Here is a 26960-nt window from a genome sequence, read left to right as displayed (position 1 = left end):
AGGTTTGACCTGTTCTCTGGCTCACTATAGAAACCATTGTCAGGGTGTAAACTCCACCTACAGGAACCAAACCAATGACTGCAAGCCTTTCGGGAGAAAGTAGCCCATCGTCCCTAACAGCAGGGAGTGGGCACTACTTGTGGTGGGACCAAAGAGTAGTCTGGCAACCGACTCCCTTCAGGGAGGTAACTTGACATCATTTACAATTGCAAGCAGTGTCCTAAGTCTAACATATATTTGGGGGAGATGGGGTGGAAGAAATGTTTCCCACACCATGGTAAATTTTTTAAAGTATTTCTACAAAATCATAGAAAGTTTTATGAAACAAAATTACCCACATGTGAAGCTATTGCTTCTCAAAATATCCAGTTAGATCCCAAAGTGGGCAATTCTGCCCCCAGGGACACTGGAATGATTCAGATGGGGCAGGATGTGTTCAAAAGCAGATCCCTACACTGTCTCCTGGGCTCCAGCACAAACGAGTTTTCATTGCCAGGGGGATGCTGTATTGTGTGCTTTAGTTGTTGCTGTTTGCTGGAAAAGGGGGTAAGCCAATTAACATTTATACACTTTTGAAGATGTTGCTAGCTCTCACCCTGCCCTGAAAAATAATGCATTCTTCAGTTTATGCCGCAGTAAAAAGGCAGTTTTGGTGTCCTCAAAGGAATCAAACCATGTTCTTTTTAAACAGTTTGGGGGGAAGTAAACCATTTGAAGAGGTAAGGTTGGGGTTGTGGGGCATGTAAGGTAAAAGTTTCCCAAATTTTCAGAGGGCAGCCCTTGCTGCCTTCAATGAATGAGCAGGTGAACTGTCCTCATGAGATATTTCCTCGGCACCAATTCTTGGCCATTTTTCTCACACAATGCAGTTTTTCATTTTCTTAAAACTTCTCCCTGTTTAAGCCCCAGTGATAGTCCTGTGTCCCTTTTAATAAGCTACCAAGATTACTCCTTTGAAATCCCCCAAATCAGCTATCATAACCACCTGAGCTGCCCTGTTTTGAATTTAACTGGCCCAGCAGATCTACCACAAAAACCAGTCTTGACTAGAACCTTATTGTTAAGACATACTAACAAGACTGCATTCAGTAGATGACTTGTGTTAGAGACCCCTTTAAACACTGCCTGTATGGACCCTAACAGCAATACTTTTTCACTTACTTCCATATTTCTACAGACTTGAAAAGAAACTAGCAGTAAGTACATAAAAAATTGTAAAGACTTGGCTACAAAGAACTTTTAGAACAATGTCAATATAATCAAGACCATAATATAGCTCAGCTAATAAATATTTACAGTCCTAATGTAGACTACTGCTCTAATTTATAATTATGATAAAACTATACTGGGAGACTAAGGAAAGAGAAGTATATGTGGAATGCAATCTAGTGATACAGATCTTTTGAAAACTCAAGACTACAACAATATTAGCATCTTACTTAGAAACATGGAGACAACACCAGAGAAAAAGCTAAGAGCTGAAAGCAGTTACCACTGGTTTGTGAGAACCAGAAATAAGAAGGCTGCACTAGGGCTGAGTTCTTGTTATAAATTGTGATGTTTTAAATTATGTGTAACTGATAAAAAAATTTAATTTTAATAGAGTAGACCCTTGATACAAATCCTTGTGCCTCTATGCTGCTGCTGCCTCATTTACATTCAGAAATGTAGATTATTTGACCACGTCTCCCCAAGATTCTCTTCTCACCCATCCTAACAAAAATATGACAGGAGAACAAAGTCCCAGTTTATACAGATAGGAACTGGAAACACAGGGAATCCAGGACAGATGATCCCCTCAGAACCAGTGGTGAGGGTGGAGGGAAGGTGGGGTAGTAAGAAGGAACTGATTACAAAGAACTACATATAACCTTCTCCCTGGAGAATGGACAATAGAAAAGTGGTTGAAGGGAGATTTCAGATAGTGTAAGATATGACAAAATAAAATATAAATTATCAAGGGTTTATGAGGGGGAGGGGAATGAGGAAGGAGGGAAAAAATGAGCTGATACCAAGGTCTCAAGCAGAAAGCAAATGTTTTGAGAATGATGATGGCAACAAATGTATAAATGGGCTTGACGCAATGGATGTATGGACTGACAAGTTGTACGAGCCCCCAATAAAATATTAAATAATTCAAAAAAAAGAAAGTCCCAGTTTAAATGGACAACTTTATTGTTCCTTTAACAGATCATCGACTTGTTCCCCTACCTAACACTGGAGCTTCATCATCCTTCCATGCCAGTAATGAAACAGTAGCATAGCTAACCGGAGTAAGCTGCTTCAAGAGGACTAACACAGCCTACTTTAAGCGGCAAAACATATATATACACACCTAGAAAGCACAACGGGTTAGCCACTACAAATTTAAATGGAACTTGAACAATGTGGGAAAAGCCAAGGTGTGGTAAAGATGAGCTGAGGTTCTGTGCATCAGTTATGGGTTCCTGGTGCTTCATCTCTTGACATGAGACGATTTTCGCTAATACCAAGTGGAGATATGAAAGAAAGCACTCAGTTGCCAGGACTGCACAGGAACCAAGGGCCGGCAAACACTAAACACTGCTGAGAGCATCCACCCCAGGAAGGACTTTACCTGTTTTTGAGAAAGGACACATAACAGCGTTACTCTAGGGTTCATCAAGCCCAAGAACTTATCAGCTCTTCCTTATGGTCTAAGTTCAGGAATGAAGTCACTTGTATTTTTAGGTACCAAGTCTACTAGAGTTAAGTCTTTCTCTTTGACAATTAGTTTTCGTGTCTGTCCATTCCTACCTCAAATCAATGCCAAGAGCCTTATTTGCAGTCCCTCCGTTTTTTACTGCCTGGTTAATAAGGACTGCCAACGAGGAGTGCTGCTGGGGCTTCGTGGGCTACACGTGGGACTGCTAACTGCAAAGCCAGTCCCTGCGAGAAAGACCTATTCCTGTTAGTATTCACAGTCTGGGAAACCCACACGGGCAGTTCTGCCCTGTCCTCCAGGGTTGCTAGGTGTCAGAATTGTTTCAATGGCAGTGAGTTTAGGTTGAGTTTTTGAATGACAAAACTACCTACCTGACTTCCAAACGGCTTTCTACGCCCATCTCACTACACAGCCTCTCCACCCACTAATACGCAAGAACCCCGGAAAGAACCTCACCTTCCAGGAGCTCCAGACTAGCACCACCCCCAGTGCTCACGTGGCTGACTTTGTCCTCAGTGTTCCATTTGGCACAGCAAGTGGCAGTGTCTCCACCACCTGTAAGATGGGACGGAAAAAGACAGAATTGGTACTCAAACTATGAGCCATTGGCCTCTGGAGCCCAAATGCTAGTTGATACCATTCAATTCCATCTCATTGAGAGGTACAATGATGAATTACACACCTGCTTAGTTAGCACTCAAGATTCACCCACACCAAGAAACCCAGGAAAAGTTAACACCACGTTCCTTCTACCTTCCCCAGATCAGAATTTTGACAGCTCATGAATATTACCTTCATACAGGACCTCTTACCTATGATGGTGATGCAGCCCCTGGAAGTGGCTTTGACCACCTCATCCATGAGAGCTTTTGTTCCCCGGGCAAAAGCTTCCCATTCAAATACCCCCACCGGTCCATTCCACACAATCTGCTTAGCACGACCAACAGCCTCAGCATACTTCTTGCTGCTCTCAGGACCACAGTCCAAGCCCTACAGGGTACAATTAAGGAAATTTAATTAGAAGAGCAAAGACCACCTCTGCCAAGACCAGAACTCAAGACGAAATCAGTTACCTCTAGAACCAATAGAATCTCTCCAGTCTTAACGCTGGGTGCACTTGTGGCTAAAAAATTTTAAAGGAGTATAAGGCAAAACCTGAAAAGGCATTTTATACTTGTCAGTTGCTATCAAATTGGATGTGATTCATGGTGCCTACCTATGTATAAGAGGATGTAATGTCGCCACCCCTAGATCATATTAATGGTAATAGTTATGCTTGAGCCCATTGTTTGGGACCCTGGGTATTTTGAGTGCCTTTCAACTGTTCTTGTTATTAGGTGCCATCAAGTTGCTTCCAACCCATAGCAACCATATGCACAACAGAAGCAAACACTGCCTGGTCCTGTGCCATCCTCACAGTTGTTCCTATACGTGAGCCCACTGTTGCAGTCACTGTGTCCATCCATCTTGTTGACCTTCCTCTTCGCTGCTCCTTTCAACCTAGGGGACTCGCTGTCCAGGACTGTATCAGTGTTCTGTTGTGAGCCATAGGGTCTTCATTGGCTAATTTTCATAAGCATGTAGCCAAGCCTTTCTTCCTAATTTGTCTTAGTCTAGAAACTGCTGAAACCTGCTCATCTCGAGTGACCCTGGTGGCATTTCAAGTAGCTTCTAGCATCATAGCAACTCACAAACCGTCGGACTCCAAAATGATAGCTGGGTGGTGGAAAGACATTCTTCACCACAACACTTAAGGGCGCAAAGAGCTAGATTTTCAACCGGGGTCAATTCTGCCCCTATCCGGCATACATGTGGCAATGTCTAGAAACGTTTTTTGTTGTGGTATGGAAGGCACAGTGGGTTACACACTGGGCTGCTAACCGCAAAGTCAGCAGTTCAGCACCATCAACCAACTGCTCCATAGGACAAGGATGAAGCTTCCTACTCCCTTAAGGATTTGTAAAGCCCAGAAACCCACAGGAGCAGTTCTACTCTTTCCCATACATAGGTTACTATGGCTCAGACTCGACTCAATGGCAATAAGCAAGTGATAGCAAGTGATGGGCATCTAGTGGCCAGGGATGCTTCAGACATCCTAAAACATATGCAATAGCGCCCCGCCCCACCCCACCCCACCCCCCTACTCACCCCAAAGACAAACTGGCCCAAAATGTCAATTGTGCTGAAGTTCAAAAACAAAGTTGAGAACCTAGATCAGTGGTTCTCAAACATTAGAATCACCTGGAGGGCTTGTTAAAATAGATTGCTGGGCCTCAAACCCGATTTTCTAAATAAGTCTAAGATAGGGACTATAAACTTCATTGTAACAAGTTCCAAAGTGATACTGATGTTGTAGGTCTTGGAATCACACTTTCAGAACCATTTAATGACCTAAAATCCAGACGCCAAAGGAAAATGACAAGCAAACGAGTATGCTAACATACCATTTTCCATAGCCATTATAATGATAATGTGTGGATTTTGTTGAGCACTAAACTATAATTCATAGTAGTCATTAACATAGACATTTTTCCAGCTTATAATCAGTACAGTCCTATTTTAATGTTTTCACTTATGAAAGATTCCTTATACATGCTTCTAGGCAGTAACATAATCCAGAACACCACAAGCTGGGAGCATCTCCCAGGAATGTGATAGCTGGGTGGTGGAAAGACATTCTTCACCACAATACTTAAGAGCACAAAGAGCTAGATTTTCAACCAGGGTCAATTCTGCCCCTATCCGGCATACATGTGGCAATCCCCAGGAGTAGTAAATACTTAATATGCACTAAATAGGTGAAGAAAGAAAAAAATGTTCTCTCCCCGCGCATTCCTGGTGAAGACAACAGCAATCTCACATCACTGTTTTTCCACATGGATTCCCGTCTGATGTCAAGACTTTTTTGGTCATGCTTGCTGACTGAAAAAACAATAAATGAAAAGGTATCAAAATGTCTCTTTCACTCATACTAGTAACTATCCAAAGTGACTCACCATCCATCCAGCAGATATGCCGGAGGCCACAGTGGCTTGGCCAGTCTTGGCATTCTCATCAAACTTGTCCGCAGTGACAAAGTCAACAGGTAAGGTAATCTTCACACCATTCTTCTCCGCTTTGGACATTAGGTCCTTGACAATCTTTGCTCCCTCTTCATCAAACAGAGAAGTGCCAATCTACACAGAATAATCAAGATTATCATAATCAGTCTCTTTATACTAAGAAAACGATTCCTCACAAACCAGATACAATGTAATGTAAGACAATGGAAAGATAAAAGAACCCACCAAAATACTCCAAGAAGTATGGGGAGCTTTAGGGACTCATATAAGAAGCTGGTTTTTATAGACATATATAACCTGCTATTTATTACACAGAGCTATTTGGCATACAACTAGTTAGTTTTCCTACCTCCATGTTATTGAGCACTTTAAGGAAGGTAAAAGCCATTCCACCGCCAATAATCATCTCATTAACTTTATCCAGCATATTATTGATCAGTTGGATCTTATCTGCAACTTTAGCTCTAAAGGAAAAATGAGAATCATCACCAAAAGAACAAACAATTGACTAAGGAATTCTTATTACATATAGGAGCTTCACACAGTCGTGGGAAAATTCCATTATCTTTTAATTCCATTTTTCCACCAACTTTTTGGAGCCCCCCTCATATTGACCCTGAGTTGTGTCAAGGCTCCAGTACAGAGAAATGTTCCACAAAATGTTAATGTACTGCCTGACACTGTTCTTATGTTTCTCCAAGCTAAAAGGTCAATACATTTCTAGCCAAGGACGGTTGAGTATATTTTATCTATAGCTCTATTTTGCACCACTCCCCCCCGAAAAAAATCAGATAGTGCCAACTTTGCTCCAGATCCTTGAACCTATTCAGAACTGCCACACCCTTAGAACAATGATCAGATTGTACACCAAATAGATATTCCTAGTTTATATTTACACCCTCAGGGTTAAACTCAGTTGTTGGAGCATTTGCTTTATAGCATTTTTTTCACTATTCAATTTAAAAGACACATTGAGTACCTATCTGCAATATTCCAGGTCTTTAAGAAACATTAATGATCAAAACAAACCTCCTGGGCTCAAATAGAAAGTAAATGTTTAAAAAATGATGACAACCTGTGTACACATGTTTGATACGACTGCTGTATGGATTGTTATAAGAGCTGTAAGAGCCCCCAGCAGAATGATCTGAAACAAAAAAGCTCCCTTTGGGAGCTTACATTCTAGTAAAAGAAAACAAAGCAATAAATATAAATAAGACAAAAACATTTATATGAGAACATCAGTCTCCAGGTGAGATAACAGAGACACTAACAAAACTGGCAGATCGTGGTTAAGTGAAACATGGTGGTTATTTAAAAGAAACCTCATTATCATTTAAGAAACACATACAAAATCTGTGCAGCTGCTTTAAATGCTCCTGACCAAAAGTATGGGGATAAGAATGAAACAAAATTGGCAAAAATGTCAGTAACTTCTTGAGCAGAGGAAAGGCCATCTGAGAAGGTACTATACATTATTCCCTCAACTTCGGAACACATTCCCACTGTTGATGGTGCTGCTGGCTGCAGCAGTAAAAGGGAGGTGGAGCTTCCCGGGGACCTGACCACCCACTGAATGGAAGTGAGAGGGCTTCTGCCCAACAGACAAACAGCAGAACAAGAAAGAAGTCCAAATATGGGTACACTCATCATTAAAACTGACAGCAAAGAATGAGTTGATAACTGGAAACAAAATGGGTGGAAAACCGCTGCCGGAAGAGATGTTGTCAACAGAAGTGATTTTGAGAAGATTTATTAAGCTTCCCAAGGCGTGGAATTAGGTTCCTGGCCATCGAGGCATCAAAGACAATGAAGAACTTAAGACTGGCCACAAAGGCTAAAAATAAGACTTCATTCCATCATAGGTTCACATCTTCTCTTTTGGAGTTGTATTTGTTGATGCCCACTTCCAAAGTTTTCTTCCCTTTTTCTCACAGTAATGTCCTTATTAAACCCTTTTCTCCGTTTTGTTTTTACCTTTTGTTAACAATTGATATTAATATATTTCTAGATAAAAAAAAAAGAAAGAGGGCAAACATCTTCCACATCAAACTTCCCCAAAATAAGAATTTCAGGTTGAATCTAAAACCTAACTATAACCACTAGGTGGCACTCATTCCCACATGGCCATACCTACAGTAGGCTGGAGACCAAAAACAGACAACTCATCTAATTTCACATTAAAAAAGTTAATAAAATGATTTAAGTTAATTCCAAAAGCTTTGGATGCATAAGGAAAATATATACTTTTTCTCTCACTAGTGAACAGGATTTCTAAACGGAGCTACATTTTTTAGAGTATTCCTCGTATTTTAAAGTTAGGAATATCAGAGATCAGAATTGCACCTTTATAACACAGTACGTAATATCTTCCAACAACTTATCTTTGTTTTCTGGATGCTGAAACTGAGCCAGGCCAGTGAGCAACAGATACGTGAAACTGACTCCAAAGAAATGTTACTAACCCAAGTCAACTGGCGTCGAAAATGCTGAGTGTGTCAGTCCCCCGGAACAGAGTTCCACTCGGAAAGGTCAGTGCCTCCAGCTATTAAGAGGCTGCTCTGAGCTAGCCGTGCCAGGTGGCAGGCCGCACCCATCCTCTAGCAGTCTGAGCTGTCTTCCCCTAAGATTCACCTCAAAGAGTCCATTCTTTTTTTTTTTTTTTTTTAGCTAAGCCATTAGAAGATTATCCACATCATACCTTCCCCATAGGAGAAAATGTAAAACACATTTGATTGGGGAAAACGAGATCAAAGTGATTTGACCTATGAGGTTTTTATAACTATGCCTTGCCAAACTGTGTGACTATAAACAGCCAAGTGCTTCAATATTAGATTGAGCATCTAAGGCAGCGGTTCTCAACCTGTGGGTCGCAACCCCTTTGGGGGGTCGAACAACCCTTTCCCAGGGTTTGCCCAATTCATAACAGTAGCAAAATTAATTAGTGAAGCAGCAACAAAAATAACGTTATGGATGGGGGTCACGGCATTAGGAAGGCTGAGAAGCCCGGATCTAAGGGGAAGCTTTTCCACTTTTCCCTCTAGAACTATCTCGTAGCTGCCTCGACCTCAGGAGATTGACCTGCATGGGCTCTATCAACAGGATCACTTGCCCTCTGGCTTCCAGCTGAGTTTCCACCAACTGGGGTGGAGCATGTATGCACAAAAGATTGGCGGAAGATCAAAAAGCTGTATTTTCTGGGCGTTTCTCCTGACTGATGAACATCACTGCGTCCCTTGGCCAAAGACTACAGCTCCGATCAGCAGGCCCACTCCTCCATACACCTCCCTACCCTCTCTGGCTGCCGCCCCACGGCGTGAGAATGACCGCTGCCAACCCCAAGGAAACCCTCCGTCGTTTGCTTTCCCACAGCTTGACACACAGTGCCTTTACTGAATTCTCCTCATAGCCGGACACACTAGCTACTACCAGGCAACAATACAGCTTCATGCATGCTCTTGCTCATACCCGCCCAGGATAGCCAAGAAGGGTTTCTCTGGGCTCTCCAAGGCCTTGGCAAAATAATTCAGCTCCTTCTTCATCAAGAAACCACCAGCCTTCTGTGGCAGATTCACTCCCACCATGGAACTAGAAAAGATAAAACACGTTCAGATTGTAGGCACGCCTTAGCATTTCTCTCAGCTGTAAAGGGCATTTCCTTTTAGCAAATACTTCCGAAGCTTATCAGTGGCAACATGGCTTTCACCGTATTGTTGCTGGATGCCAATAAGGCAACTCTAAGTCAGAGGGACCCCGTGACAGGATAGAACTGCCCTGTAGGGTTTTCCTGGTCATAACCTTTATGGAAGCAGGTCACTCGGCCTTTTGCCTGCAGAGTGCCTGGGTGGACTTGAATAGCCACCCTTTCAGTTAAGAGCCAAGCACTGAAACAGCTTATGACATTACCAGCAATAAAAATACTTCAATACAAGATAAGGTCTTTAATTAAGAATACTAAAGAGTACAGGGTCAAGTGAAACAAATAAAAAGCACCGTTGTTCCACAGACTTGAAGTTACCCAATTAAGTCTTCAGCAAGTCAAGGATTAACCACAGTAACTAATCAGCCAGTTAATGATAACAGAAGCTTCTTCAATTTGCTGCCTATTGACAACGCAAGCATCTGGTCTCATGATGTTCACAAAGGGAATACTACATGAAGTATCACAAGTGCAACTAGCATGCTTTGTCAAAGAACCCTACAATTCCTAGCAGTTTTTTAAACTTCTATTTCGTCGTTGGATCGGTGATAGTCAATAGGACCAGCAATGGCAGCACCACTTACAGCTACAACTCCATAGATCATGGCATAAGACAATCACTAACGTCACTACTATCGAGTCGATGGCCGCTCACAGCAACCAGATAGGACAGGGTAGAACTGCCCTTGACTAACTCTTTAGGGATAGCAAACCTCATCTTTCTCTAGAGTAGCAGCTGGTGGTTTCAATTAGCAGTCCAACCCAGAGCCCACTACTCTAGCAGGGAGCCGAGCTGGTATCAGACATTCCAAAGCAACCTCGAACTTGGGCTTCTTGAGCAACAAGGACTGTGGTCTCACACAACGTTGGACGAGGGTCTTCACACCTGTGAGCTCGGTGAGCAGTGCCGAAAGCATCGTTCACATAGACATCCCCGAGCTTGGAAAGGGAAGCCTGGAAGGCTTCCACGTCGGCTGGCTTGGCTTTCACCTGCAGAAGAAAAAAAGAACTAAACCAACACGGGAAACTTGATGGCTCCGAAGACAATTGTGAAAGCATTTCATACCATCAATCCTCTTAAATATCGCTAAAGAGCCAGAGCTGGTGGGACCACAAGGTTTTATTGTTGTTAGGAACCACTGAGTCAATTCTGACTCGTAGAGACACTATGTACAACAGATTGATATACTGCCAGGTCCTGCGGCATCCACACAATGGTTCCCATGTTAGGGTCCATTGTGTCAACCCATCTTACCGAGGGCCTTCCTCTTTTTGCTGCCCTTATCCTTTATCAGGCATGCTATCCTTCTGGGAATGGTCTCTTCTGACAACACGCCCAAAGTATGTAACATGAAGTCTTGCCATCCTTGCCCAAGGAGCACTTCCGACCCAGGGTCTCTACACTAAGAAACCTCTAAACCCGGGGGGGGGGGGGGGAATCGATGCCCAGTCACAAGGAGATCTCTAAGAAATACCAAGGCAGCAAATGCCTCCACAGCTACTGCCCTGAATCCAGACTTCCTACCTCCTAAATCGTGAGACAGTTCGTTTGCTAAAACCATCCACTGTGGCGTTTCTGTTACTGGACATTCAGAACTGGACAACTAAAGCACCCCTTCTTTCCATTTGACCGAGGAAAGTACAACATTCCTCCTAAAATATAGATTTTTTTTTAACCTTAAAAGACAGAATGTTATTTCCTTCTCACAAAGTAAGCTTGGGATAGATTCCAGAACTGGCGTGACATGCTAGTATCAGATTCCTGGGCTGCTTCTATCTTGTTTTGTCGTCTCCAAAGATAGCCTTTTATCTGCATGGTTGAAAATTTGCAATCCAGCCAGTCTTCCTGATCGTGCCATGCTGGATCAGCCACTAGGAGGGAACTACCTAAAATAAACCCTTTTATAAGAAAATACACATTATACCAAATTCAATGCAAGCAGCCATCCAAGGCACGAGTACTACTCTATTCTAGAGCAAGAGAGGAGGGAGAGTCAGGAATATAGGGAATGGAATGTACAGCTCATTTCCTCCTTAGCCACGAAGCCAGACAAACTGGATGCTGCCTGGCTACGATTACTGAACATTTTGATAAGATTCTATAGAAGAATCCCGATCAAGAGGGAGAATACAGAACAGATTTTCAAATTCCCACCAATTCTATAGATTTTTTGGAGCTATGGAGGCTGACCCCCTGAAACCATGGTCCTGATGTAAAAGCTTAAAAACCAAAAATTCCTCTAAAGCAGTGGTTCTCAACCTTCCTAATGCCACGACCCTTTAATACAGTTCCTCATGTTGTGGTGACCCCCCCAACAAAATTATTTTTGTTGATACTTCTTAACTGTAATTTTGCTACTGTTACGAATCAGGCAACCCCTGTGAAAGGGCCTTTCAACCCCCAAAGGGGTCATGACCCACAGGCTGAAAACAGCTGCTCTAAAGTCTCCGTAGGCTGAAACAAGAGTGTAATTGAACTAGCAAAAAAAGTCTGCCTTGAACATTATGTACTTAATTCTTTTTTCAGAATATAAACACAGGTTCTCCTCCTCCCGTAAGACACCAAGGCCTATTGCTTACAAATTTTTGTTCCAGCCTTGACTTACAAACAAACAAAAAACCTAAAACTGCTTCTTCTGAAGCAGCAACTGGGATAGCAGGATATTCACCCCACAGCCACCAAGAGTGAGTGTTGGCTATCAGAACAGGCGAATTATAACCGACCCCCCTTCTGCAATTATCTGTCTGAGACAATTAACTGTCAGAAAAAGGTCCTCCGTGATTGCATGCTATACGTATTAACTCCCAATTAATATTTTTTAAAGAAAAAGATCCTCGTGTTTTTTAGGCCAAGTGTAAGGAAAGCACCATCTGAAATTGACATGTTCACAGAATGCACTTACATCTGACTGGTATGGATACATTGTTCAAAGGTCTTTCAAAAGCACTTGACCATGAGGACTTCTAGGGTGCTGGTAATAATCTATTCCTTGATCTGGGCAGTGATTATGCAAGTATGTGTTACTGTATGATAATTCTTTGAGCATTTTTATAGAATCTGCATTTTAATATGCATGTCATCCTTTTAATAAGACTTTTAAGGGGAGAAAATGAGCTGCTTGAGTCTTCAATCACAGTCTCACCACCCCTAATAATGTCAAAATCATAGGTCTCACCTTGTTCCCAGAAGCATCTTTCCCCTTCCCTTCCTCCTCTACATGGAAGCGGAGGTTCTCCAGCAGGATGACAGACCCAGCCGCTGGGTCAGCACAGGCTTTCTCTACCTCTGGGCCCACGCAGTCCTTCAAGAAAAGGACATCCCTGGGAAGAGCAAGAGGCAGAGAGCCTTGAGGAGTCTAAACAATAAGAAACACTAAGAACATATTTAATAACCACTCCAAAAACAGAACCCAACCACTAGAACCTGGCACGTACTTGCCCAGCAAAGATCGCAGTTCTACAGCAACAGGCTCTAAGGAGTATTTGTCAGGCATGGGGATGCCATCGGGGCGGCCCAGGTGGCTCATAAGAACAACTGACTTGGCTCCATTGTCCAAGCAGAACTTGATGCTTGGGATGGCAGCCTTGATCCTGCAACCAAAAGAAGACAGCAGACAGAAGATTATGTGCAGGAATTAGTGGGTACTACTTTAATTGTGACCTTATAAAGCCCCCTTTCCTTCTAAATTCCTTTAAATCTACTATCAGTAACTCAAGAAAAGTCCTCTCATATTCAGGGGAAAGTTAAATGTGGTATCAACCCTCCACCTAGGAGTGCAATCTCATGGAATGTCTCCCTGGTGCAGGCAGAGTTAACACAGTAGGCCTGAGGGCTGTTATCTTTGCACAGCTATGCTTGCCAGGGTGGCCCTAATTAGTATCTGGAAACTTGCCTTTCCAAGTGCTCCTCAGTTCTCTAACTACTAGGGGTTGTTCACCATTTCGAGACTGTCTGTAAAGCACTGGGATTGATGCCAAACACCTGTTCTCCTTTAGGATTCTGAAGTTTTGGTAGTTTCTAGGCAGACAGTACTACATGACCATCCACCAATAAAAATCTGGAGACTAAGCTGCATATGGGCAGATACTCCGCACATATTACCGTTATTTTGCACGACTGGAAATCGGGACACTTGGTTTGTTTGGTGCCTTGCCTGACCTCACAGGAAAGAGTGAGCAATGGATTTCTCAAGACTCTTCCTGTGTGCTTTCCTCCTGCTGATCCTACCATGTATCCTTTTCCTATAGGAAACCTTAGCTGTGGGTACGATCATATGCTGAGTACCTATGAATACTTCCAGCAAATCACCAAGTATCTGGATGATCTTGGGGAACCCTGAAACATCCCAAATAATTAGGTTGCTATAGAAAATATATAAAAATCCCAATTTTGAAATCTCGGGGGAACAGATATAACTGCATTGATTTTTCTGCATCCATTATAGATCCTAAATCAGTTTTCTTTAGGAAAAAAATAAATGCTAATGCCTAACATAATGTATCACATCGACTACCTTATAATTTAATCAAAAAATAAACTTCCTTTAAACACCTTCAGAATTTTTGTGACAAATATGCTCCTAGCCTTCACTTTGTGCCAGGTTGTAAGAAATTCAAATTGAAAACAGTGAAAACCATTGATTTAAAGACTTAGTACATTCCAAGTTGTAAGAATGCATGAGTAAATTTGACATTCTGCGCTCTCTCTCAGAGATGGAATTCTAAAGGAAGCAAAGACGATCAACAAACATATACATAATACGCCAGATGGTGATGAGCACTAAGGAGTAAACAAAGCAAAAAAATGGATTGGGAACAATGGTAGTTGGAGGTAAGGATGATCAAGAAACATCATTTGATCGATTCAAAACCTCATCTCTCAAATAAAGAAACCTTTTTCAGTCATAAGAACACCTGGTGGCGCAATGAAATGCTAAATTGCAAGTTCTGCAGTTCAAACTTACCAGCCTTCTGCCAGTGAAAAATGTGACAGCCTGGTCCCATAACCAAGCATAGCCTTAGTAACCCTATGTGACATCTCTACTTTGTTCTACAGGGATGCTAAGATGGGCTTCAAAAGGTTTATGAAAAATTAGAATTGAAATAAAATGGAATTTTCCTACAAACCTTTTGAAGCCCCTAGTATCAGTCAGGAGCCCTGGTGGCATAGGTTACATGCCATAGTCACCAGTTCAAATCTACCAGCAGCTCCATGAGAAAAAGGCTTTCTACTCCCATAAAGATGTACAGTATAGGAAACCCACGGGAGTTCTTCTGTATCCTATAGAATCAAAATTGAGTCAGAAATTGACTCAATGGCAATGAGTTGATTATCAGTCAAAATCAATCTGACGGTAGTGGTTTTAGATTTTTTGTTATTTATCAGGTACAACGTTTGCCCAATAAAACCAAATCAATTAATTTTCAGAACTATGTAAAAAAAGGTTTTATTTGTTCAATGTTTCATTCTGTTAATCAAATTCAAAGATTCCGAAAATGACCGATTTACCCAGATTTTTATTCATGAAATACTTTGGTATGACATATTTCTAATCTTTTCTGTGTGCTGCAGAAAATAATGAAAATCAAGAGAAGTCAGAACTGCCAAGTACAATGACTTGCCACTATATTAAAGCAGAGACATGCTTGGTAGAATGGCAGGCTCTGCTCTACAGCCAATATGTGGAGAAGCTCTGGATGGAGACCAGCACGCTTCAATGTGATAGTCACTAGCTACATGTATTAGAAATGTGTCAATATGTGGATGAAGTGCTTATAAAGCTGTTAAAAAATAAATATGTCTAGTCTAAATTGTATCTCTCAGACTTTATACCAAAAAGATGTAAAAAAGCCACTTCGCTTTTTATGTTGATGACATGAAGTTCTTTTTAAATGGATCAGATCAAATAAACTATTAAACACATTCTTTTTGTTAAGTGGTTCTAGAAGATTTTAAACTAAATATGCAGCTCACATTAAAAAACACGGGTCAAGATGGTAGGAAAGTACCTTTCTGGCTCAAATCCCTCACTTAAAATTTAAAGTCATCTTTTAAAAAGCAAAACCTGTGTTTTCACTGAAATTTCCACTTCTGCATCCAGCAGTCGAGGCATTTGCAGCAGCCTAAAATAACTGAAAATATTCTTTCTGGAGCTTGTCCCCCTCCCCTTTACTTGTTAGACGTAAAAACAAACAAAAAACATAAAAACAATTCTCAAAAAAATGATTTTATCTGGACTAGAATAAGGGCTTATAAAACTACACGTAAGTTTAATAACAGTGCAATTAAAATTCTTTTCCTTGCATAGTTGGGTAACTTTAAATCCTGAGAATCTTTAAAAAGGCATAACCCAAAATTCTTCACATTAAAAAATAGGTTAAAAAAAATCATTACAATGATTAATTTTTCGATTTATATATTCTCATAGGAAAGTAGATCAGATGGTAGTTTGGGAAAAAGCCAAGAACATATGGACCAAATTGTACTGATTCTACAATAAAAAAGGAAAATCTTTTAATCCTATATTCCCATACCACATATATTTTAAACCTAGTCCAAGGCTAAGCAGGGATCTTACCTCTGGTTGTTTGTTATCTGGTTATTCTTCATAGGAACATTAAAGTCCACCCTAAAAAAAGAAACAGTTTCAGTGACGATACAAAATAAAAGAAAAAAAAGAAACAGTTTCCGGCTCAGGGCTAAATTCAAACATTTTGAGAAAAATTAAATTCTAAACTCACCTTGAGAAAAGTCAAGATAGTGGTTAGCCATTAAGAGGAAGTTGAGTAGTGACTAAAATACTGAACCAGAAAGGGCTTCTGGTAGCGTTGTATTAAAGAGCCGTTAGGCCTAGATGGTGGAACCCTGGTGGCACAATGGGTTAAGCATTGCACTGCTAACTGAAAAGTTGGCTGTTTGAACACCCATCACTCCACAAAAGAAGGATGAAGCAGTCTGTTTCCAGAAAGGTTATATCCTTTGAAACCCTACAGAAAAGTTCTACTTTGTTCTAGAAGTTCATTATGGGTAGGAATCAACTGGATGGCAGTGGGTTGGTTTTTTTTGGTCCTGGGTGATTACACAAATGTGCTCATTCTGTGATCATCCTTTCAGCTTATGACAAGGGGGCTTCCCAAGTTCATGGGGAAATTCTATGATCTTTTCATTCCATTTGTCCATAATTTTTCAAGTGCCTTCATACATAAACACGTTTTAAAGAATTAAAAACAAAATCTAACACGAACCACAGAAACTAACCCTGAAGGCCTGGGAAACTAAAACCAATTGCATACAAAATGTTTCCATCCAGGCTTTGTGTGACAGTTATGTAAGAAGTTACAGCTGGATGGTGAGGGATAATATAAAGTATATCTGGATTCTGATTCCTTTGATACTATCCATGTGTGTCAACCACCACTTGTCTGTCAGTTTGTCCTACTGTGGTGGCTTGTGTGTGGCTCTGATGCTGAAAGCATACCAGCAAGGTCACCTACAGTGAACAAGGTTCAGCAGAGCTTCTAGACTGAGAACAGACTACAAAGATGGAACATGCAGTCCACTTCAGAGGGATTAGCCACTGAAAACCCTAAGGACAGTATCATCAACAGCGTCAGTTAAGGAAAACCTAATGAACAGAAGCAGAACATTGTCAGAGACTGTGCCAGAAGATAAGTCCTTCAGGTAGGAAGACACTCAAAGTGACTATCCAAGTGGAGTTGACCATAATGACACGAATGGAGTCAAACCTGTGGGACCTTCATTTGCTGATGGGAGCATGGCTCAAAATGAGAAGAAACTAAACTCAGAATGTACAAAGTTGTAAAAATGAAAAGGAACGTATAAAGATCAACATTAGGCATTAGTGAGCTAAGATGGACTGGTATTGGCCATTTTGAATTAAAAAATCATATGGTTTACTATATGGCAGGAATGACACAAAAGGAATGGAGTTGCACTGAACATCAAAAAGGACAGTTCAAGATCTAAAAGTATAAATAATGCTGTGAGAGAATGATAATGTCTATCTGCAATGGAATGTCTATCTATACAATGAAATCCAATTATTACAACTCTTATTCAAAATTAAGCACCAAACACAAAAGCTACTGATGAGGAAATTGAAGAATTCTACTAACATCTTCAGTCAGAAATTGATCAGTCATCAAGATGCATTGACAATTATTGGAGATTGGAATGCCAAAGTTGTCAAGAATTTCATCTAGCTTGGATCCACAATCAATGTTCATGGAAGCAGCAGTCAAAAGATCAAAGGGTGCATCACACTGGGGAAATCTGCAAAGCAAGGTTGTACGTTATACTTTGAGGACTAAAGTGTGCCTGACCCAATCCGGGGTATTTTCTATCATTTCATATGTATGTGAAAGTTGGACATTGAATAAAGAAGACCAAAGAACAACAGATGCACTTGAACTATGGTGTTGGCAAAGAATATTCAAAGTACCATGACCTGCTAAAAAAACCAAGTAGATGTCTTGGAAGAAGTACAGTCAGAATGCTCCTTAGAGGGAAGGATGACACAGTATGACATCATACATACTTTGGATGTTTATCAGGAGAGACCAATCCCTGGAGGACATTAAGCTTGGTAAAGTGGAGGCACAAAGGAAAAGAGGAAGGCCCTCAATGAGATGGATTGACACAGTAGCTGCAACAATGAGCACAAATGTAAGAACAATTATGAGGATGGTACAGGATTTGGTGGTGTTTCGTTCCATTGGACATAGGGTCACTGAATCAGAACCGACCTGACGGCACCTAACAACATGTGTGTCAAAGTAGAACTATGCTCCATACCGTTTTCAAGGCTTGGCTCTATTGGAATCCTATCACCAAGCCTTTCTTCCAAAGAGTCTGAATTCAAACTGTCAAGCTTTCAGTAGTTAAGTCAACCAGGGATAGCACCATAAGCATTAGCCATTATTATGTGCCAAAACTTCTCAAAAATGTAATTTAAAAGAATTAAAAATGCAGATGGGCATTGGGCCTCAACTCAAGTACTCCCTCAACACAAGAACATTTTGTTCTAGTAATCCAGCATTCTGTGAAGTTCACCTTCCCAACACGATCACTGAAGACAAAATGGGTGCTTAAGCAAATATGGTGAAGAAAGCTGATGGTGCCCAGCTATCAAAAGATAGAGCATCTGGGGTCTTAAAGGCTTTAAGATAAACTGGTGGCCATCTAGCCGAGCAGCAACAAAGCCCACATGGAAGAAGCACACCAGCCTGTGATCATTAAATGTCCATGGGATCAGGTATCAGGCATCTAAGACCCTAAACAAAATCATACCCAATGTGAATGGGGGTGGTGGTATGGAGTGGAGATCTAAAGCCCATCTGTAGACAATTGGACATCCCCTCACAGAGGATCACAAGGAAGAGATGAGGCAGTCAGGGTGCAGTATAGCACCAATGAAACATACAACTTTCCTCTAGTTCATTAATGCTCCCTTCTCCCCACTATCATGACCTCAATTCTACCTTACAAATCGGATTAGACCAGAGCATGCACAATGCTACAGGTAAGAACCCGCCACTTGGGGAATCTGAGATAGATAAACCCCTCAGGGCCAACAAGGAGAGTAGAGATACCAGGAGGATAAGGGGAAGGTGGAAGGACAAACAGCAGAAAGGTGGGTGAAGGACGACAGAGGGCAGATGTAAGATATGAAAATGATAACCTATAATTTATCAAGGGTTCACGAGGGAAGGCAGGAAGAGAGGGGGGTATAAGGAGCTGATATCATTGCCCAAGTAGAAAGAAAATGCTTTGAAAATGATGGCGGCATGTGTACAAATGTGCTTGACACAATGGATTGTGATGCGATTTAAGAGCCCCTAATAAAAGTATTTACTTAAATAATTTTTAAAAGATAAGTTCAACCATTAATATAAACATCTACTATTACATACTAAGGAAACATAGGGAAGGTATGATCTAGATCAAAAGATTGCTGTTGCTGTCCCTGACCACAAAGCTCTCTCTTTCCTCTAGCATTTTCTCAGACTCCTTCAGTGAGTGATCATGGATATGAGGCTACTTGATTCTGCTTCTAAAGTATCTTCTGTAAATGTCTCAAACAAGATGCTTGCCAGCTTTAAAGTGCACGCCAAACAAGACCGAATATCCCATTACCATGGGTAATTTGGCCACATGTTGCCTCTCGGAAGGCCAGGTCAAGGCACGAGGGGAAGCACAAGCCGGCCCTTGCACTAACTGTTCTCTACCCCACAGCCCTTACATAAGGAAACTTGTTTGAACAGAAATCCTCAAGCATCTCATCTAGCCAAGCTACCAGGGCATCAGCTTCCTAAAGAAACTCGATGTGTACTCATTGCCCTCTGAATTTCCGCTTCTCTTCATTAGTGGTTCCACATTAGGCTGCTAACTGCAGGGTCAGTAGTTCAAAACCACCAGCTACTCTGTAGAGAGAGAGAGAGAGAGAGAGAGAGAGAGAGAGAGAGAGAGAGAGAGAGAGAGAGAGAGAGAGAGAGAGAGAGAGAGAGAGAGAGCGCTTTCCAGGCCGGTTAAGAGTTAGTCTCTCTCAGCCCCGAGGGAAATAACAACAGAAACATAGGCGAAGGGAGACAGGAGACAGCCTAAGATATGAAAATAATCATTTATAATTTATCAAGTATTCACAAGGGTGGAAAGGTAGGGGAGTGAGGGAAAAAAGAGGAACTGATAAAAGCAAAATGTTTGGGAAATGATGGCAACATATGTACAACTGTGCTTGATACAACTGATGTATGGTTTTAAGAGCTTTAAGAGCCCTAATAAAGTGATTTATTATAAATAAATATATGAGTTAATCTCAGAAACTCAGAGGCAGTTCTAACCTGTCCTATAGGGTCACTATGAGTTAACTCAGACTCGATAGTCTGAGTTCATCTAGATTTTCAACAGCTAATTTAGCCTCTCTTATGACAAGTCTTGGTGTAGTGGTTACATGTTGGGCTGCGATCCGCATGGTCGGCAGTTCAAAATGAGCAGCAGCTCCTCCGGAGAAAGACCGGGCTTTCTACTCCTTTAAACAGTTACAATCTCAGAAATCCACAAGGGGTCACTATGAGTCAGTATTGACCTGATGGCAGTGAGAGCATGACATATGCCTGGGGGAGAAGAACGAGGCTTTCTACTCCCCCAGAGAGTTATGGTCTCAAAAACCCCCAGGGGCAGGTCTTCGCTGTCCTACAGGGTTGCTATGAGTTCAAATGGACTCGATGTCAGTGAGTTTGGTTTATGGTTTCGTGAGGAGCAGAGGACAGCAGTTTCATTTGTAATAACCCAAAACTAGAAGCAACTCACATGTTCTTCAGTGGGTAAAATAGTTCAACAAATTGTGGTATGTCTAATCATGGAATACTACTCAGCCATAACAAATGATCTACTAAGGTACACCACAGCTTGGATGAATCCTGAGGGAATTGTGTTAAGTAAAAAATGCCGACCTCAAACGTCCAGTTATGTAACATTTTTTAGAATAACAAAATTTCAGAAATGCAAGGCCAGGTGTTACGGGGCAAAATGCCACTGGGGAGTGGGGAGAGAAGGAGCTGGGGCTAAAAGGATTGGCGCGAGGGAGATCTTTGTGGTGATAAAACAGCTCTACATCTTGATTGCAGTAGGGTTTACAAAAACCTATGCGACAGAATGTCAGTATTAATAGACATACCTTGTATGATGCTAATGTCCTGGTTTTGCATTACATTGAAGGAAACTAGGTGAATTAAACACATTACCTTTCATCATTAACTTTGCAAACCCCCCACCACCAATGAATATATTTCAAACCCAAATGGGTTTTTTAAATATTGATTTAGTGATTGGGTCGATTTTGTCTCACGGTGACCCTACAACATCCCCTGTAACTGCCCCCTTGTGGGTTTCTGAAACTATACATCTGTACAGAAGTAGAAACCCTCTTTCTCTCAGGAGTGGTTGATGGTTTCAAACTGCTGACCTTGTGGTTAGCAGCCCAATCCATAACCACTATGCTACCAGCACTTCTTAGTTGGAACAGTAATATTTCTAGCATTTGAAATATCTGGAGTTCAGACCAGTTCCATTTAAAAGTACTTAAATACCCACAATTGCTAGGTAGAAAAATGGAATTAAAAACCAAGAAAGTCAAGCCAGTAGCAGAGCTAAACCTTTGGATCAAAGTCCCTTTGCTGAGAAACTTCTAGACCTCAGGGAAGATTGATGACAAGGGCTTTTGCCCAGAGCTGACAGAAATAAATCCTCCCTGGAACTGGAATCATGTTACTGCAAAAGACAACAAATTTTTGTTTGTTAAAACCAAAATAATAGAAAAAATAATGGGATTTTTCCACAAGCTTTTGAAGCTCCATCGTATGGCACAATGGTTAATGACAGATTGGAACCCACCACTGGAGAAGGGATCTGGTGATTTGCTATTATAAAGATTATGACATAGGAAACCCCATGGGACAGTTCTATTTCGTCAGATAGGGTCACTTTAAGTCTGAATCAAATCATTAGCATGCCACAGTAACACACCAGTGTAAAAAGTCTTTTTAATTCCTTCTCTGCTCAGTTTTACCTGTTTTTCTTTTCACTACTTCAAGGCTGTTGCTTTAACAGGTTACAACAAGTTAGAGGAAAAAAATTCAAGTTAAAAAAACAAAATGGGAGGAGGCAAAAGGGAAGTGTTTTAAAAGAAGGCAAACAGGCAACCTGTGGGAGAAGAAAGGAAATGACATTGCAAAAATAGGCAGTGACATTGCAAAAATGGGCAGAACGTTTGTTCCTGCAAATTGTAAAGAGTTGGAAACTAGAATATCTTTAAAATCAGGTGGAATCAGCCAGGGATTTTTATATAAAGTTTCCTCAACAAATCAGTCGTTTTCCTTTGGCAATGCAAACCAGGGGAGGAAAATTCAGCAGACATCAGATTACCTTTCACAAGACAGAGAAACTTAAGTAGCCCCTGCTCAGGAGTCCCCATTTCTGAAACACTGCCCACCGCCACCACTTAAGGTCATGAAAACAAAATGGGATTGTGCTGACCCAGCAAAGCTGTCTTGGCTCTTCCAAAAAGAAGCTGTACAGTTTGTGTGGCCCTCTGTTCAAAAAAGATACATTAATGATCAGAACAAAGTAACTATCCTCAGTCTTTTCCACCCCACTCCCCCACTCAGGCCAAGAAAAATATAATTTATCCAAGATTACTGGGTGGCTAAGTACCAATCGCAAGCTTCAGCAGAAAAGGAATCTATTGCACTATGTTCGAGTGCTTGGATCTGGTTGGGAGCCACGGGAGAAAGATGAGGCTTTCTTAAGTCCATGAAGAGGTAAGCGTCTTGGAAACCCACAGAACAGTTCTACCCTAGCTCTACAGGGTCGCCGAGTCAAAATTGACTCAACGGTAGGCATCATGTCCCACCCCTTTCTTTCAGTTGGTGCATGCACCTGGAACGGTCAAATATGGCCTTGAGCACTGTGGAGATGGAAGAAAATAACTATGAGCAGGTTGCAAACAACTATCTACCTATCCTGTGTTTTCAAATGAGCTAATGTAACAAAGCATCCCTGGTCATTCTGTTAGATAAGCTTTGGGCTGCTCACTGCCAATGCCAGCAGCTCACTCTAAGGAAGATGAGGCTATCTGCTTCCATTAAAATCTATAGCACTGGAAACCCTACATAGGGTCTCTAAGAGCTGAAATCAAGTTGATGGCAGGGGGTGACACACCCAACAGCCAGGCAGTTTCATTCTATTATACATAAGGGTCATGGGGAGTCAGAGACATCTCAAAGACAACTACTACCTACCTACTCACTGCTATTAAGTTGATTCCAACTCTTAAGAAACCCTATAGGACAGAGCAGAACTGTGACTTTGTATTTTAGTTGTAATCTTTACAAAAGCTAACAGCCTCATCTTTCTCCTGCAGAGTGGCTGGTGGATTCCAACCTCCAACCTTTCAGTAAGCAGCCCCACACTTAACCCACTGCACCACCAGGGGTCCTCTGGGAAGCACAGGAGGCCCTTTTCTAAGATGCCCGTGATTATTACACTACTCTGCCCAGATTACAAAGGCTCATGTCATCTGGGAAAATGTGGCCATGGCTCTTGGATTCTTCCAATGATCACACAGCAAAGCAACCTCACATTGGCCACCATGAAAATGGAGGCAAAGGGGGAGTTACATGAACCCTTGGCATGCCCATACAGCTCTCTGACTCAGAAGTGCCCTGATGTGTTTAAGGCTATGGTAAAACGAGATCCCCTAGCAGCTCGTGTCTATTAACATCCAAAAGGTGTCCTTGCTTGAACTGGCACAAACTGGGAAAGGAGCTGGATCACACCATATACAGGTACACGTCTGCCTATCAATTAACCACTTCCCCAAATGGACAAGACTGCAGAGTGTTGTAATACAAATACTTGGGGCCCACAAAACCACCACCCTTGGATCCTGTCAAGGTATATAAGCAATCAAGGCATAGAGACAATCCTGCACTGTACTCCTGGCATGCACATAATGCCCACCCATAGGCAATTGTGGGAGCGAAAGGAGACGCCCCGTTGGTAAAGTGCCCAGAGCTCCACATGTATAGAGTATATACAGGAGTCCTCCTCACTTTCAATAGCCTGCGCCCACAGGGTGGGGCTGGAAGATTACTAGGAGTGGCAGCTAAACCTGGCTCTGGCTACCATTATTCAGCATGTGTAACAGCCCTGATGCAAGAAACCCACCCCATGGCCAGGAGTCCAAGAGGCAAAATAGCACAGGAAAGACCTGTTACATAAGCTCTAGCGTGTCCTACCCTCCCTCCCCCCTCCACTCTTTACTCATTGCCCTCTATGGGTTCTGACTCATAGTGCGCTTTCCGGGCAGATTTTGAGAAGCTGTGCATCTTGATGGAAAGCAAACTGCCTTATTTCTCACTTCCCGCGGAGGGGCTGGTGGGTCGGAACCTCCAACCTTTCCGTTAGCACGGCGCTTTAACCACTGCGCCGCATGGTTACTTCCCCATCTTTAAAAGCCAAACTGCCACTGAGGCCATTCTGACCCATGGCGACCCTTTAGGGCACAGTAGGCCTGCCACATGGATTTCTGCGGCTGTAAATGACGAATGCGGCCCGCTACCTCTTTCTCCAGGGGAGGGAGGGGCTGACGGGTCCAAAGGCACACCTGAGGTTAGCGGCCCAAAGTAAGCCCGCTTTGCCACCAGCACTCCTCCCCCTACTTTTTAGGTGGGGCTCAATCCTTAACACTTAAATCAGTTTCCCAATCTCTGGGAGGAACACTTTCGTCTCAAAAGGAACCTTAGAAATATGGGCCCGTTGCTCAAAGTCTGAGATGGTCTCGAGCAGTGGGGGGAGGGAAATTAACCAAATGACCTCTCAAGGTCCCTTCCACGGCCTGGTGATTTGTTAAGGTACTAGGCCCCATACCTCACTGACCGCGACCTGGAGTTAACAGGAATCAGAAAAGAAGCCCCCCCCCCCAAAAAAAATGGGTCCCGTCCTTGTGAGCCCTTCCTTGGTGTGATCCGCCCACCACAAGGCGACTATGGCTCGCTTTGGGGGCTGATGGCAAGAGTCAAACCCCCGGCCCAGCCTCAGCCACGCAGAGGACCCCGCACCCTGCAAGCCTAGTGCCCCTGGGACCCATCGGAAAATTAAAACAACTTTGGGAGGCAGACCACCAACTCTGCCGGCGGTCAATCAAGCACGTGCAATTACCTCATGACCACGCGCTTCCCTTTCACGTCCAGCTTGTCCAGCGTAAGCTTGTTAGAAAGAGACATCTTGGCAATACAGCAGTGGCGAGAGGCTGGGAGCTAGGCAGCGGCAGCGGCAGAGCCCGGAAGCAGGACAAGCGAGGAGCACTCCGGCAGCGCGTGGAAAGCGGAGCCGCTGCCCACAACCCAGAACGGCTCCGAAGCCCCACCCACCGCTCCGCCCCTTCCTGCCCGGAAGCGCTGTGAGCGGAGGGCAGAGCAGCCGCTATTGGCGGGGCCCGGACGGGCCAGAGGCCCGCCATTACTCTGAAGCGTTGTCTGTCTCCTGGGTCTGTGGAGACGTGCAGCTACGCCTGGTCACGTCCCGCACGCAGCGAGCAGCCGCCCGCGCTGGTGACTTGGGGCTGGAGCGAGGAGGCGGAGCTTCGGGCGTGCTGGGGACGGAAAGGGGCGGGCTGGGGCGGCGGGGAGGAGCGGAAAAGAATGTGCGAGACCCGAGGCTCGCGCACGCGCCGCCGCCGCCGCCCTGGACCCCTACGGCTAAAGCAGCTGCGCGCTGAGCAAACAGACTGGCACTGCTGAAAAAAGACCCCACAAGACAGAGCCAAGGGCACAGCGCCACCCCCCACCTCATGGCATTCCGGACAGCCCCACCAGGATTCATGCAAAAGTCATCTCCTTTTGGAAATTTCCCCTGACTTCCTGGCTTCTCAAATGAAATTGTAATAATTGAGCCCTCTCGATAAAAAGGAAAGGCCAGGCCTCCACCGTTTTTTAATTTAAAAATACAAGAATAATTGCTCTAGTTATGACAGTATTGTTATTAGCAAACACAGCTTTCGAATAAGTAATTTAGTGTCCATAAAACTCAAAAATGAGTTCTGTCATCCACTTTTCAGATGAGGTTTAGTAGTGGTTTGTTCAGGGTCTCAGCTGGTAAGTGGTAGACAGTCCACATCAAAAGGTCATACACTTATTACAAATATAGTTAGGTTAAAATGGAACACCTTATCATTTGATCTCTCATTTGACCCATTTGAAGTTTGTTGCAGTTGTTAATATTTTCTCCTTTTCGATTGAGGTTTTTCTGTTTCATTTGGTCATTATGGGGTATCTTGGTTTGGTTCTCTTTCTGTACATGAAATCCCGGAGAGGCACATCTACAGAAACAGGATGAATGGTTTCTCAGGAGCCCTGGTGGCATAGTGCTTGTTCGCTGGACTGCTCATTACAAGGTCAGCAATTGGAAATGACCAGCTGCTCCATGGCAGATAGATGAGGCTGTCTGCTCCTGTAAAGAGGTACAGTCTCAGTTCTGTCCCTTTGTCTACCCTTTTCGATAGGGTCATTAGAAATTGGAATTGACTTGATGACAGTGAGTTTTGAGGGGCATGTCTGAGGGGCATGGCAGAGGTGTTTTGAGGGAAATGGGGAACTAAAAACTGAGCACCGTGGGGAAAGAAAAATAAAAGGATGAATATAAGGAAGAAAAGGGGAGCGGGGGCATGGGGCACTAACCCACCCAAGGGGAGGGTGTTGTTTATATCTCCACAGGGAAAGAGGGACCAGACTTCAACCCAGTGCCGCAAGGTGTGAATGCAACATTCCTGCGTGGAGTAGGGAACCAGTGGAGAGGTCTGGGAGGCTGGCCCCAGCACCAAAAATTAAGTGGATTCCTGCCCCTCCCCCGAGAAAAATTTGTTTCGAAGGACGACATTGATTCTGCAGCACTGGGAGAGGGACATATCTGATCAGAGCACACGGGAGCAGATGAAGG

General features: G+C 42.9%; 1 protein-coding gene across 1 annotated transcript; it reads right to left on the bottom strand.

Moving 5' to 3' along the window:
* Positions 1-2157: 2157 nt before the first annotated feature.
* On the bottom strand, positions 2158-25390 carry PGK1 (phosphoglycerate kinase 1). The gene is made up of 11 exons (XM_075538568.1): positions 25185-25390; positions 16024-16074; positions 12881-13036; positions 12622-12766; positions 10332-10435; positions 9214-9333; positions 6095-6209; positions 5680-5859; positions 3496-3673; positions 3140-3238; positions 2158-2596 (listed from the first exon to the last, which is right to left on the bottom strand). The coding sequence occupies exons 1-11, from the start codon at positions 25247-25249 to the stop codon at positions 2556-2558; spliced, it is 1254 nt and encodes a 417-aa protein (XP_075394683.1). The 5' UTR covers positions 25250-25390; the 3' UTR covers positions 2158-2555.
* Between the last annotated feature and the right edge of the window lie 1570 nt (positions 25391-26960).

Source organism: Tenrec ecaudatus, chromosome X (assembly GCF_050624435.1).
Source record: "Tenrec ecaudatus isolate mTenEca1 chromosome X, mTenEca1.hap1, whole genome shotgun sequence".
In the NCBI taxonomy this organism is placed as follows: domain Eukaryota; kingdom Metazoa; phylum Chordata; class Mammalia; order Afrosoricida; family Tenrecidae; genus Tenrec; species Tenrec ecaudatus.
Note: the sequence above shows the minus strand (reverse complement) of the source record. Positions and strands in the feature narration are given on the sequence as shown.